Source organism: Dipodomys merriami, unplaced genomic scaffold, assembly GCF_024711535.1.
Source record: "Dipodomys merriami isolate MVZ:Mamm:240054 unplaced genomic scaffold, mDipMer1.0.p SCAF_10, whole genome shotgun sequence".
Classification (NCBI taxonomy): Eukaryota; Metazoa; Chordata; class Mammalia; order Rodentia; family Heteromyidae; genus Dipodomys; species Dipodomys merriami.
Window position 1 is genome coordinate 46,865,979 of NW_027202271.1, and position 14,154 is coordinate 46,880,132.

The following is a 14,154-nucleotide window of genomic DNA, read 5'->3' on the forward strand; positions in this document are numbered from 1 at the left end:
CCAACCCCGTTCCATCTCACCCTCCCCAATCCCTGCCAGACGGCCAAGACAACCTGGATCCCGGCAGCGTCGCCTCGCTGCTCAGGACACTAGAGCCCCGTAGGACGCCTTCCCAGAGGGCTGCGCGCCGGGGGGGCGGAGCCCAAGTGTAAACGCCTTCGTTGGTTGCTAGGAAACCCTACCCGGGAGTCCTCCTTCCTCCAATCAGCACGCATCTCTTTGGGCCCAATCGCAGAAGCCGAGAGAGTGGCGGTGAGAGGTGAAAGGTGACGCGGTGCTTTGGCGGCCATTTCTCTCTCGGCTCAGGAGTGCGGGCTCGCAGCAGCGGCTCCGGTCACGAGGGACAGGCGGCGGCGTGGCGGTCGGCGGCGGGGAGCCTGTGGTATCCGCCCGTGTTCGCGATGGTCAGGAGAAAGAGCAGGCGGGGAGGGGAGGGGAGGACCGGGAGGGGACGCCGGTCTCGCCCGGCCTGGCGGCGGCGGCCCCGCGCGGTTCCCATTCATCCCCGCGCGGCTCCCGTTCATCCCCGCGCGGCTCCCGCTCATCCCCGCGCGGTTCCCGCTCATCCCCGCGCGGCTCCCGTTCATCCCCGCGCGGTTCCCGCTCATCCCCGCGCGGCTCCCGTTCATCCCCGCGCGGTTCCCGCTCATCCCCGCGCGGCCCGGCCCGGCCCGGCGCGGGCCGCCGCCCCTTTCCCTCCGTTCCTGCTCCGGGGTTCCAGGCGCGCTCTTCCCGGGGCCCTCCCACCGCCCCCGAACCCCGCTTCCTGCGCCCGGAGCCTGCGGGGACCCCCGGCAGGCAGCACTCCGAGGCGGGCTTTTCGCTTCCCGCCTGCAAAGCCCAGGCCGGGAGCCTTGGTTTCCTTCGTGGAGCGCCCAGTACCCGCCTGTAGCTGTTCCTGCGGGCCAGGAACTTGGGTTACGAGGTCTGTGCTCCAGATGGACTCCTTGGTGTGTGGAAGGGAGACACGGGTCGGATCACAGCAGACATTTGGAACTGCCGGGGAGAAGGCAGACCGGGGGCCGGGAAGGGAAGGGAAGGGGGCGGCTCGGTACTGGAGTGCTGCTGACGGATGGCCGCCCTAGGTAAAGCGGGGTTTAGTCTGAAACCTAAGTGACAGGAAGAGCCGGGAGAGGAGAGTACCGCAGCCCGAGCCTTAGGCTGCTTCTACAATAGTAGCTACAAGATGGAGGGGGGAGGACTTTTGAGACCATCGTAGGAAGTTTTGATTCCGACTGCTAGTGCAGTCAGAAGCTATCGAAGCATTTTAAGCGGAGATATGCATGGTTTGATATGCGCAATAGTACTTGCTTCAAGGATCGTATAGTTGAGATGCTGAAAGGTTCTGTAGTCCTTAAGTTCTCAAGATCACTCTTGAATATGCTGATCTTGATTCTTTGGAATGACTTGAGTAGATGGGGAGGGGAATCAAGTGGACCTCCCTGGGTTCCTTCTGCAGTTGTGTATTTGAGACTCTCAATACTGAATTGTTTATGTGTCTTCTAAGATAGACTGTGCTTCAACACTCCTCTTGCCCTTTGGAAATAACCATCACCCACTAGAGCCCAAGCATTCCTTACTTCAGGGAGCCTTTCTGGTTTTGTTTTTCCTCTGAATTAGTTCATCCCCATATATGCATTTTGTAGTCTTCTCATAACATCTTGTAATATACACATTATGTACAAATAAAGCATTGCATATTTGTAAGATGCAGTGTAATTATTTATATACCCCTCCCAGGAGAACAGATGAGATTGTCATAGCATCTTTTTTAAAATGTTTCTTTTTTTAAATTTTTATTTTTTTATTGTGAAAATACCCTATAGAGGGGTTACAATTACATAGGCAAGATAATGAGTACATTTCTTATCAAATATTGTTGCCTCCTCCTTTGTTTCCCCTTCCCATCCCTTCCCAACCCCCCCCCCCAAAGTTGTAAAGTTCGTTTTTGGACATAATGTCTTGTACAGCTCATTGTTGCAATGGGTCCACCTGTATCCCTATTTAAACGATTTGTTTTTTCCCTTCCTCTCCACAAATTATACCTACATCAAATATAGTGAAAGCAGGGGTTATACCGTGGGGGAGGGACATACAAAGCAACAAAGAAATAGCTTATAAATATGTTAGAAACAATCGCATGAAAGAAAAAACATTTGAGGGCTGGAAGGTGGCTCAGTGGTAGAGCGCTTGCCTTGCATGCGTGAGGCCCTGGGTTCGATTCCTCAGCACCACATAAGCAGAAAAAATAAGCTGGAAATGGCGCTGTGGCTCAAGTGGTAGAGTGCTAGCCTTGAGCTGAAGAGCTGAGGGACAGCACCCAGGCCCAGAGTTCAGGCCCCACGACCAGACTCCAAAAAAACATTTGAATCCTTATCTTGGGGTTCATTTCACCTAACATCAACTTATCTGACCTTTTCTGCTTGTCTCAGACATATACTAATTATTGCAAATAAGGGAAACCATGGGACCTATGTTTCTTTGGGCCTGGCTTACTTCACTTAATATAATTTTTTCCAAGTCTTTCCATTTCCTAATAAATGGGGCAATGTCATTCTTTCTGATGGAGGCATAGAATTCCATTGTGTATATATACCACATTTTCTTGATCCATTCATCTGCTGAGGGGCATCTGGGTTGGTTCCATATCTTAGCTATGGTAAATAATGCTGCAATAAACATAGTTGTGCTGGTAGCTTTAGTATGGTCTTGTTTGTAAGGCAAGCGCTCTACCACTGAGCCACCTTCCCAGCCCATAATATGGTCTTGTTTGTGATCATTTGGGTAAATGCCCAAAAGTGGAATTGCTGGGTCTATGTGGAGTCTTTTGAAGAACCTCCATACTGATTTCCAAAGTGGTTGAACAAGTTTACACTCCCACCAACAATGCAGTAAGGTTCCTTTCAGTTCACATCCCCTCCAGTATCTGTTGTTATTAGAGTTCTTGATTATAGCCATTCTAACTGGGATGAGGTGGTATCTCAGTGTTGTTTTGATTTGCATAAAAATGTCTTTATTTCTTTCGCACTTGACAGTGAGTGAGAGAGGTATTCAGTGTCCCTTAGGTGAATAATATTTCATTTTGATAAGTTGAAGATGAAAATGGATATTTAAATTTCCCCGATGCTTTTCAACATATAAAAGTGAAAATGACCAGGCACCAGGGGCTAACCTCTGAAATCCTAGCTAGTCTGGAGGCTGAGATCTGAAGACCACAGCTGGAAGCCAGCCTGGACAGGGAAGTCCATGAGACTTTTATTTTCAATTAAGAACAAAACAATAACAACAACAACAAAAAAAAAACGAGTTATGGTTCAAGTAATAGAGTGCTAGCCTTTGGCATAAAAGCTCTAGGATAGTACACAGGACCTGAATTCAAGCCCCAGGATCGTCACCCAAAAAAAAGTGAAAATTATATAGTAAAGTAATAGGGTAACAAAAGTTGGGTATTATCCACAATTATAGTCCCCGCCCTCTGAGGCACAATTCAGAGTTCCACACAAGCCTGGGCTATAGAAGAGACCATGTCTCAAAACTATAACAAAAATTAAAAATTTGCTTCATTTGAATGCAATAAAATATTTTCTGATAATTTGACAGAGTGGAAAGTAAACTAAGCAAGAAGGATCAATTGAATACTTCTTTCTTCCTACAGAGTTTACCTCTCAATCCCAAACCTTTCCTCAATGGACTAACAGGAAAGCCAGTGATGGTGAAACTTAAGTGGGGGATGGAATACAAAGGCTACCTGGTATCTGTAGATGGCTATATGAATATGCAGGTAAGCTCAAAAGTTTAAGGATTATAAAGTTGTATTTATTTTCCTGCTGCTTATTCCACAGTGCTATATATACACACATATACACACATACATACATACAAGCTAGGTGCTATTGGTTCAAGTTACTAACTTGATTAGCTACTTGGAAGGCTGAGTTCTGGAGGATCGCAATTTGAGGCCAGCCTGAGCAGAAAAATCCAAGATTCCATTTCAGTGGAAGAAGCTGGGCATGGTGGTGTATACCTATCATCCGAGCTTTTTTGGTAGTTAATTGGAGATGACAGTCTCATGGACTTTCCTGCCCAGGTTGGCTTCAAACCATGATCCTCAGATCTTAGCCTTCTGAGTAGCTAACTAGAACTACAAGCATGAGCCACTGACACCTGGCTTAATCCTAATAATTCTTATAAAGCATAGTTTTAGTCTGAACAGGACTCATTTACTAGAAAAATCTGAAAAGTTTAGCTAATGTTTTGAAATATTCTGGAATTGATGATAGATAGTTATACAACTATATATGGAAAAAGTCAACTGTACAGTTTAAAGTGAGTTTTATATTATGGGACTTGCATTCAACTAAAAAAGAATGATGCATGTATTTGCTTTTTGGTTTTATGTCGTTTCCTAGAGTTAGAAAATGAACCTTTAAGCTGGGAACTGGTTGCTCACACCTGTTATACTAGCTGTTCAGGAGGCTGAGATCTGGGGATTGCAGTTGAAGCCAGCCTGGGCAGGAAAGACTGTGAGACTCTTATCTCCAGTTAACTACCAAAAACCTGGAAGTGGAACTAGGGTCAAGTGGTAGAGTGCTAGCTTTGATCACAAAAGCACAGGGACAGTTCTCAGGCCCTGACGTCAAGCCCCAGAACTGGCACACACACAAAGTAACTCTCCTCTCCTCCTCCTTCTTTCTCTTCTCCTTTTCCTCCTCTTTTTGGAGATAAGGTCTCACTAAATTAATATAGGATGGCTTCAAACTTGTGATCTGCTTGCCCCTACCTCCCAAGTGCTGGGATTATAGCAATGTACCACTAGCCAACTAAACACCTTTTAAGAACCCTTTCTTTTTTTTTTTTTTTTGAAGTTTATTAGTACATAAACATTTTAAAATAGTTATTGTTCTGTTCCTTAGCTTTGTTGAGTAATACATTTTAGCCATAGCTTTTGTACAGCTGTTTGAAGACCTCAGAATGATTTAATTTACATGAAAAAATGATTTCAATTCTTTAGAACCAAATTTTCAGAAAACCTTTTTTTTTTTTTGGCAGGTTCTGTGATTTGAACTGAGAGCCTAGACTAGTTGCTAAGCTGAATGTCTGCCACTTGAGCTATACCTCCAGTAGAATTTTTTGTTGTTGTTGGTCATGGGGCTTGAACTCAGAGCCTGGGTGCTGTCCCTGAGCTCTTTTGCTCAAGCTCAAGAGACACAGTGCCACTTCCAATTTAGAGGCTGCCTTTCTCCACACACTTTATATATCCATTGGAAATATACAACTTGAAAGGTTTAACAACTCACATTGAAACAAGCTTTATTGTATATTTACATTCATAAATGTTATTTTATACTGAATGTTTGAAACAAAAGCATTACAGTAGTAATAGAAGCTGATCTTATGTAGTATAGACAGACTTGAGTTGTTGGCATTGAGAAGACTCAGTTATTATGTTCTCATCAGTAGGTATATTGTTCTTTTTATGATTAAACTTACATGTATTTTCTTTTTAATTTAAAGCTTGCAAATACAGAAGAATACATAGATGGGGCATTGTCTGGACATCTGGGTGAAGTTCTAATAAGGTAACATTACAGGAGTAATATATGTAAGGTCCTACTGATAAACATTAGAAATGATTGTATAAATAAATAGTGCTTCAGTTTTGGAATTGCTTTTAAAAAAATCATTATTTACCAAAGTGCTCTACAACAAAAGTCTTTGAAGTTGTTAAATCTGTCACCGGCATAGTTTGTCATTAAAATGCCATGACAAGCACATGTTATAAGGTAAATGCCACACGCTCTTTAACAAATCTATATAAAACTTAAGAAATAATAGAATCTAGTATTCTGCATTTTCATAATCAAGAAAAGCTAACACTGGTAATACAGATCATAGATGGTTTCAAGTTGAAACAATAAAATGGACTGTTTTTCTGTTTACAGATGTAACAATGTCCTTTATATCAGAGGTGTTGAAGAAGAAGAAGAAGATGGGGAAATGAGAGAATAGCCACTTGGGGATCTTTTTTATATATATATTTCTAGACTATTTTTTTCCAGTCCATCTTGTGACAGAAGGTATTGAAAAAAAGGGGGGAAATGAAAGAATGGCGCCTTTTTGTGGGGGATTTTTTTTATATATATATTTCTAGACAATAAAAATTTGTCAGTCTGAATTGCTTACTATTCATACATAGGTATTTACATGCAAAGCTCATTGTTGAAACTGTATACTGTTGAAATGACACATTCTTTTTTTTTGTAAGGTTAATACTTTTTCTGTAAGAAGCAAATAAATCCCTTGAATGGTGTTATGAAAGTGAAACTACTTAAAGGTTTTTAAGCCACTTTTTACATGTAGAAAGCTAAACATTTCTTATTAATACATACTGTATTACTTAGTAAACTACATGCATATTCTGTATCAGTATATGCTAAGCAAATTAAATAGTATGGCTAAAGTTGAAACCTCACCTAGAAATTACAGTGTGGAGATAAGACACAACAGAAATAGTGACCTGACATTTAGGTTCAAAGGCCTGTGCTTTGTTCACTTGAGAGAAACTTTTCTGAACAGAACTTAATGTGAAATGAAAACAGTCTTAGGGGTATGTTCTGACACCATTAATTATCAGAAAAACTCTTGAGACTTTTAGAGTTATACACTCTGCTCTGTATCGTTCCAGTTTTGGTGTATGTGCTGCTTTGTACACTCTTAATGTACATTCCATACTGTTAAGAGCATACTGTGAACTTCCCTTTAGTCCAGTTGAGAAAATAGTATTTAAATTCTCATGTCAGAGAACGGCTGTTATTACATCTTAATGGTCATTTCCCTATATATAGGTATATCCCCAAGTGGGACAACTCAAAATAGACAAATGTTTAGCCGTATGGAATAGTACTTAAGAATAATAGGAAGCTTCAACAAAAGAAGGAAAATAACTCCGATCCTAAACCTTTGCAATAAGGGTCTGTCTTCCTTAAATTAGGACAGTGTATGTGGCAGGATCTGCCATTACTCAGTCAAAATCTATGAAAACATAATAAAAATGTTGTTGCTCCTTTTCAACTAAAAAAATACTCTTCCTCCAGTGATTTTGCTCGTGAGTCAGTGACTAGAACTATTTCCTCTTTGTTAGAAGATAGAGGTTTTGAGCGGTAGACAAGTCGTCTTCCCAACTGAAACAAAAGGAAAACAATATTATTACTAATAGCTAGCTCTGTTCTATTGAGGTACATAAAATGTTAATGTTGACTTGGTTTTTACATGAACAAAACTTTAAAATACTACTCACAGTTCCAAGGGATAATCTAATGGATGTCCAACATTCTAGGCAAACTTAAATGGCAAATTGAAAAGGGAAGATCTGGGTAAAGTCAAACATGCTCCAGATAATGGCCAGTCTAAACACACCATATTAGAAACTAACATTTGATTTCTCGACAAGTGCCATAAGTGAGTTTTCCTTCCATGATTGAGAGAGATTAAAAACCACGGAAAACAGCTGGGTGCTGGTGGTTTATACTGTAACCCTAGCTACTCAGAAGACAGATCTGAGGATTCTGGTTCGAAGCCAACCTGGGCAGGAAAGTCTAGGAGTCTCCAGTTTTATCATCAGAAAACAGGAAGTGGCCCTGTGGATCAGAGTAGTAGAGTGATAGCCTACCACTGAGCGGAAAAAGCTCAGAGATAGGGCCAGGCCCTGAGTTCAAGCCCCACAACTGACCCCCAAAAAAACCTCTCAGAAAATCAAGTACTTTCTTCAGATGAGCAACTATAGTTTTGTCATACCAGGAAGTTTCTTTGTAGAAAAAAAAAATGGTGCCATTACTGGGGCTTCACCTCAGGGTGTGGGCACTGTTCCTTAGCCTTTTGTTCAAAACTACCACTTGAGACATGTGCACCTCCATGTTTATTGCAGCACTGTTCGCAATAGCTAGGATATGGAAACAACCTAGATGCCCCACCACAGATGAATGGATCCAAAAATTGTGGTATGTATACACAATGGAATATTATGCAGCCATTAGAAATGACAAAATAATGGCATTTGCAGGGAAATGGATGGAGCTAGAAGGAATCATGTTGAGCGAGGTAAGCCAAGAACAAAGAGACAAACGGTACATGGTCTCCCTGATAAGTGGATGCTAAATCCAAAATGTTAGGTGATATGACAAAACTAACAGGACTTAAGAAACAAAGAACTCCCACTCATCTGGTTGAACCACTACTAAACATCCCCATGCTGCTGATCACATATATGGTATATAACATGTGAGCACCGTTATATATTACAGACTGATAGACAATTTGCTCCAGGAAAGTTAGAATGAACTTGTGACTTTAAATGAGCATCATTATTCCACACTACTGTGAATTTCCGGAAATTATGTAATCACTTAATCACAATCAAAAAAAAAAAAAAAAAAACCTCGGGGAAGGGAGGGAGGAAGGGGATGGTAGGGGGAAAACAATGGAGGGGGTAACAATGTTCAAGAGAAAGTGTATTCATTACCTCACGCATGTAACTGTAACCCTCTGTATAGTATCTTTACAATAAAAAAAATCTTTCATATTAAAACAAAAAACAACAAAAAAAAAAAACTACCACTTGAGTCACAGGCCTACTTCCAGCTTTTTTGGTAGTTAATTGGAAATAAGAAGCTTACAGGCTTTACTGCCCAGACAGGCTTCGAACCCGAACCCGTGAACCTCACATCACAGCCTCCTGAGTAGCTAGGATTAATAGCTAGTGTTGGAGGTTTCCCTCCCTCCCACCCTCCCTTCCTTCCTTCCTGTCATGGAGCTTGAACTTTGGGCCTGGGTACTGTGCCTGAGCTCTTCAGCTGTAAGTGCCACTTCCAGTTTTCTTGTGGTTAACTGGAGAATAAGAATCTCATGGATGTTCCTGCCTAGGCTGGCTTTGAACTGCAATCGTCAGGTGCCAGCCTCTTTGGTAGCTAGGATTACAGGCATGAGCCACTGGTGCCTGGCAAGGAGGTTTCATTTTTGACATGTGCACATACATACACAATATTTTCGTTTAGATAAGTTAGAAGGTATTTTGATTTTGCATCACAGAAACAGACCCTTGAATACTGTTGTGGCTAGACTCAGTGAGCACAAAACAGACCTTTTTCTTTGGTTGTGCTACGGCTCTTTCCAGAGCAGCTCTTAATCTTTCCTCTTGGTGGCGTTGTTTTTCTCTCATTTTCTCATCACGCAGCCTGTCACAGGAGGGAAGGAATATTTTTGTAAAAATTCTTAAATCCACAGAAATTTTAAAGAGTCTGCATCATTCATATTTGATAACGACCTATCTAAATGTAGGGTCTTCTATAACAATCCCACTTTGAAATGGGAAGGAGTTTCAGTATCATTTTGGAAGAAAAATACGTTAGTCAAAAATACACGTTAGTCAAAAATATGAGCAAGTCTTCACTCGCAACCTAGCATTTTCTGTACCATATTAACTTTCAGTTATTTTATACATACCTGTGTGTTATATTTTTAAACTTCTTTAAAAGTAATATAGAAAAATCACAAGTGTGTAGCACAATGCATTTCCAGCAAAATGTACAGCTCATCTTTTTGAATGATATCCTAAATTCCAATAAGTTCAATTAGTCTTTTTTAGGGATGTTGTAAGGGGAAAAATAATGGATGAAAATTATCTAGTATAAGATTTGGTGCAGAATAGCTATTCTATGGTCCTTTATTATTATGTCTTCAGTATAAAAGTTATGAAGGGTGGGGTGGGGGGAACCAAAGCTTTTTTTTTTTTTTTTTTTTTAGTAGTACTGTGTCTAGAACTGAGGCTCATAGCTTGCTAGGTAGGTGTTCTATTACTACCACTTGGGCCATGCCCCTGGGCCCCCTTGGGGTTTAGTTCTGTTTTTCAGATAGGATCTCATGTTTCTGCTAGGGGCCAGCCTCAAAATTGCTATCCTACCTATACTCTCTGTAGCTGAGATCACAGGTATATGCCACCATGTCCAGCTTAAGATAGGGTGAGGTGTCCTACTAGCTTTTGCCCAGAGCTACCTTTAAGCTGTGACCCTTTCAGTTTTTGTTTTTGTTGTTCTTGTTGTTCTTGTTGTTGGTCATGGAGCTTCAACTCTAGGCCTGGGTGCTGTCCCTAAACTCTTCAGCTCAAGGAAAAGGCTCTACCACTTAAGCCACAGCTCCACTTCCCATTTTCTGGTGGTTAATTGGAGATAAGAGTCTCATGGACTTTCTTGCCTGGGCTGGCTTTGAACTGCAATCCTCAGAACTCAGCCTCCTGAGTAGCTAGGATTACAGGTGTGAGCCACCAGTGCCCAGCACTTCCAGTTTTTTGAGTACCCATACCCAGACCCATATCCACATTTTTAATGCAAGTCAGTATACTGAGGACACTTTTATGAAGAGAACAATCCTCTTCCAGATATTCTTTTTTAAGTTTGTTTTATATTCAATAGAATTTCATCATTTCTACAATATATGGGAGAAACTATCCCCAATAGTAATATAGTAAAGAAGTAACAAACATTAGTGGCTAGTATCTCAGACTTTACTATGTGCTGAGTGGTTCCCTCCCTGCTTTTACATGGATTAATTTTTTTTTTTTTTTTGGTCAGTCATGGGGCTTGAACTCAGCCTGGGTGCTATCCCTCAGCTCTTCAGCTCAAGGCAAGTGAGTGCTCTACCACTTGAGGCACAGTGCCACTTCTGATTTTCTAACTGGTTTATTGGAGATAAGAGTCTTATGGACCACAATGGAATTCTGTGCCTCCATCAGAAAGAATGACATTGCCCCATTTGTTAGGAAATGGAAAAACTTGGAAAAAATTATATTAAGTGAAGTAAGCCAGGCCCAAAGAAACATAGGCCCCATGGTTTCCCTTATTTGCAATATCTAGTATATGTGTGAGTCAAGCGGAAAAGGTCAGATAATGTGATGTCAGGAAAATGAACCCTTAGATATGTATTTTAATGTTTTTTTCTTTCATGCATGTGTTTCTAACGCATTTATAAGATTATTTCTTTGTTGCTTTGTATGTCCCTCCCCCACAGTATAACCCCTGCTTTCACTATATTTGATGTTAGTATAACTTGTGGAGGAGATGGGGAAAAACAAGTCGTTTAAGGATACAGGTGGACCTGTTGCAACAATGAGAAGTACAAGTTGTCATGTCCAAAACGAGCTTTACAACGTCCGTGCGGGGGGGGGGGGGGGTGGGGGTGGGGGTGGAGTGGAGAAGGATTGGGATTGGGAGGGGGAGGGGGGAGGCTGGGAAGGGATGTGAAGGGTAAACAAAGGAGGAGGCTGCAATGCTTGGTAAGAAATGTACGCATTATCCTGCCCATGTAATTGTAACCCCTCTGTACAGTATGTTCACAAATAAATTAAATAAAAAAAAAAAGTCTCATGGACTTTCGTGCCTGGGCTGGCTTTGAACTGCCATCCTCAGATCCCAGCCTCCTAAGTAGCTAGGGTTACAGGTGCAAGCCACCGGCGCCTAGCTCTACATGGATTAATTTAATTCTCACAACAATCCTGTGGGATAAATACCATTATCACTGCCATTTAACAGATCAATGGAATGGCCTGCCTTATGCCACCTACCTGAAGTCTCCCAAAATAGTAAATAGTTGAGCCCAATAGGCAGGTTTTATGTCCATGCTTGCAGTTGTACTATCCTGCCCCCTATCATGTTTTGTGCTAAAGTCTAGACATCCCACTTCAAAACTTGACCTGTACACCACCTTGTTCTAGTGATTATATTTGTAATAATCATTGTTCCAAACAAGATACATAATGTCTTTGTTTGACTTGTAGAAATCTAGATACCAGTGTATTCTAAAAGACCCTGATGAGGTGTGGGATGGGGTTTAAGGGATGATGACCCTCAGGAGATTGTCTTGAGGAATAAAAGAGTCAGTGAGTAAATGCTCTATCAGTGTTGCCAGTTTGGCACCTCCTTGTGTGGCTCTGACTCTTAGGAGTTTTGTTTTTTTGTTTTTTTGGGTCTTGTCGTGGGGCCTGAACTCTGGGCCTGGGCGCTGTCCCTAAGCTCTTCAGCTCAAGGCTAACGCTCTACCACTTGAGCCACAGCGCCACTTCTGGCTTTTTTCTTTTTGCTTATGTGGTGCTGAGGAGTCGAACCCAGGGCCTCCGGCATGCAAGGCAAGCGTTCTACCACTGAGCCACCTTCCCAGCCCCTTTTAGGAGTTCTTTCATAGAAGGGGGTCTCCCTATGTTTCCCAATGAAGGGCTCCTGATGCTATGCTTCGGGACCCTGAACGTAAGTGCAGTCCTTTTATGTGCTAGCTATTCAAAAATGTTGCTATAATGAGAGTTCACACTGAAGATTGATGTTACCAGGCTAAAGGGTGAACTCACCTAGCTCTTTTCCTATACTGTGTTGGTTATCAATGGTAATAAATAACACATTCTTTTCTAAGAACATTTGATGAGCACATACTAAAGAATAGCCCTCTGAGGAGAGCACCACCGCCTCCCCCTATGGCAATCCTTGCCATCCAACAGCTGCTCAAGGTGGAATCCAGGCTAAAGCAGCCACGCATGAGGTCATTCACTACACTTCTATGAAAAGACATTGACAGTACTTTTGCCGTCTCTCCTTCTGCTTTATCCTCTCAATCGCCTCCATATTTTCTTTGGGAATGGACTCGATGAGATCACTCAGTTCCACCAGGCGATTCTCTACTTTGACCAGTTTCTGAACTGCTGTCATGCTGCCAACCTCAGCTTCTCCAATGCACATAGTGTACACTTGATTGATTTTTTTACTAAGTGACTGTATCAGCTTTTCCTGAGATAGAGAAGAAAAGAAAGAGCAGAAAATAACTATGTCACTATGCTCACTCAATAAATGCAAGATTCCATTTTATTATGTTACAATGAAAAGTTCTATAGCATTAAATGTCTCCTTTTCTTTTGGTGCAGGAGGTGGAACCTGTATGTTAAGTGTATGTTCTACCACTGAGCTCCACCCCCAGCCTCCTAGATGTTTCCTTTGAAAAAGAAAAACTTTAACATCATAAAGATCAGTGATAAGATGCAGCTTGTGGTATTTATGTCATGGTTTACACCATGGATTATTTTCTCAAAACATTGAAGTGTTAAGTATAAGAAGTAATGGAAGCTGGGTGCTGGTGACTTGCACCTGTAACCCTAGCTACTCAGAAGGCTGAGATCTGAGGATCAGGGTTTGAAGCCTCATATTTCCATATCTTCAGTTAACCAGCAAAAAGCCAGAAGTAGACTTGTGGGCTCAAGTGGGAAAGTACTAGCCTTGAGCAGCAAATGCTAAGGGAGATCATGTGGCCCTGAATTCAAGTCCCAGTACTGGCACATACACACACACAAAAGGTAATGGTAATAAGACAAAACCTTGTGGCTCAGACATTTTTATCTGACTACCTAAACATTCAAGCACAGGCCATTACACATTTTAAATCTTTCTGTGCCACCCACGTCATGTGTGAGCCCCCACTTTTTAAAATTCTAATGGCTAAAACTATAATGATTCTGGGTGATGGTTATTTGCATACATGCCCTGTCTTTCTAAGCACCTAGAAGAAAAGAGCTACTTGTAATGTTCATAGTTACACCCAAAACAGTGCATTGCACATAGCTACACACTTAATAAAAGTTTGCTGAATAAATGAAAGTATTCTATTAGAGAAAACTGTAAGCAAAAGAATTTCCAGGCTGGCCTGTGAGAGCCTTTAAAAAATTTTCACGGCTCTACATTGGAAATCCATTCTAAAGAGGTATTTGGGCCAAACCTTGCTGATCCCTGTACCTCGACAGTGTGTTGTTTAAACTGTCCATGGAGTATCTTGAGCGTGGAAGTAACATGTTTCGGGACCATGAAAACATTCTCATTCTCATTCTCATTCTCATTTTCCTCCTCGCTCTCGGTCTCAGAATCCTCTGTAAAACTGAGGGTCTCAAGAAACTGCTGGGCAAAGCAAATCGTTCTCCAGGGAATATTCTGCCCCATTTCCTGGTTCTGCTCAAGAAGATGAGAATCACCATAAAGCTGAGAACAAACAAACACCCAAGACCTCCATGATGCCTACTTCTGTGGACAGCCCATCCTGGAACCACACATGCCCTCCAGAGGTACCAGTATTCAA

At 41.9% G+C, this 14,154-nt stretch overlaps 2 protein-coding genes across 3 annotated transcripts in view; one reads left to right on the plus strand and one right to left on the minus strand.

Annotated features, from left to right (window-relative positions):
- Positions 1-260: 260 nt before the first annotated feature.
- On the plus strand, positions 261-6,175 carry Snrpf (small nuclear ribonucleoprotein polypeptide F). The gene is made up of 4 exons (XM_069990381.1): positions 261-404; positions 3,656-3,781; positions 5,515-5,579; positions 5,943-6,175. The coding sequence occupies exons 1-4, from the start codon at positions 402-404 to the stop codon at positions 6,007-6,009; spliced, it is 261 nt and encodes an 86-aa protein (XP_069846482.1). The 5' UTR covers positions 261-401; the 3' UTR covers positions 6,010-6,175.
- A 94-nt stretch (positions 6,176-6,269) lies between these two features.
- Positions 6,270-14,154, minus strand: part of Ccdc38 (coiled-coil domain containing 38) — a 42,456-nt gene continuing 34,571 nt past the window's right edge. Inside the window, exons 16-19 of one of the 2 annotated variants that reach the window (XM_069990292.1) lie at positions 13,818-14,027; positions 12,616-12,821; positions 9,137-9,230; positions 6,270-7,181 (exon numbers count right to left, since the gene is read on the minus strand). In XM_069990292.1, the coding sequence (XP_069846393.1) occupies positions 7,068-7,181; positions 9,137-9,230; positions 12,616-12,821; positions 13,818-14,027 (624 nt within the window). In that variant the 3' untranslated portion in view covers positions 6,270-7,067. The remainder of the gene's footprint in view (positions 7,182-9,136; positions 9,231-12,615; positions 12,822-13,817; positions 14,028-14,154) is intronic. The other variant, XM_069990293.1, reaches the window with a different exon arrangement.

What these genes read in the sequence shown, in the direction of transcription:
- Snrpf (XM_069990381.1), top strand. An exon ending in ATGGCTATATGAATATGCAG is followed by an intron (nt 3,782 to 5,514) that starts GTAAGCTCAAAA and finishes TTTAATTTAAAG; the next exon opens with CTTGCAAATACAGAAGAATA. An exon ending in CTGGGTGAAGTTCTAATAAG is followed by an intron (nt 5,580 to 5,942) that starts GTAACATTACAG and finishes TTCTGTTTACAG; the next exon opens with ATGTAACAATGTCCTTTATA.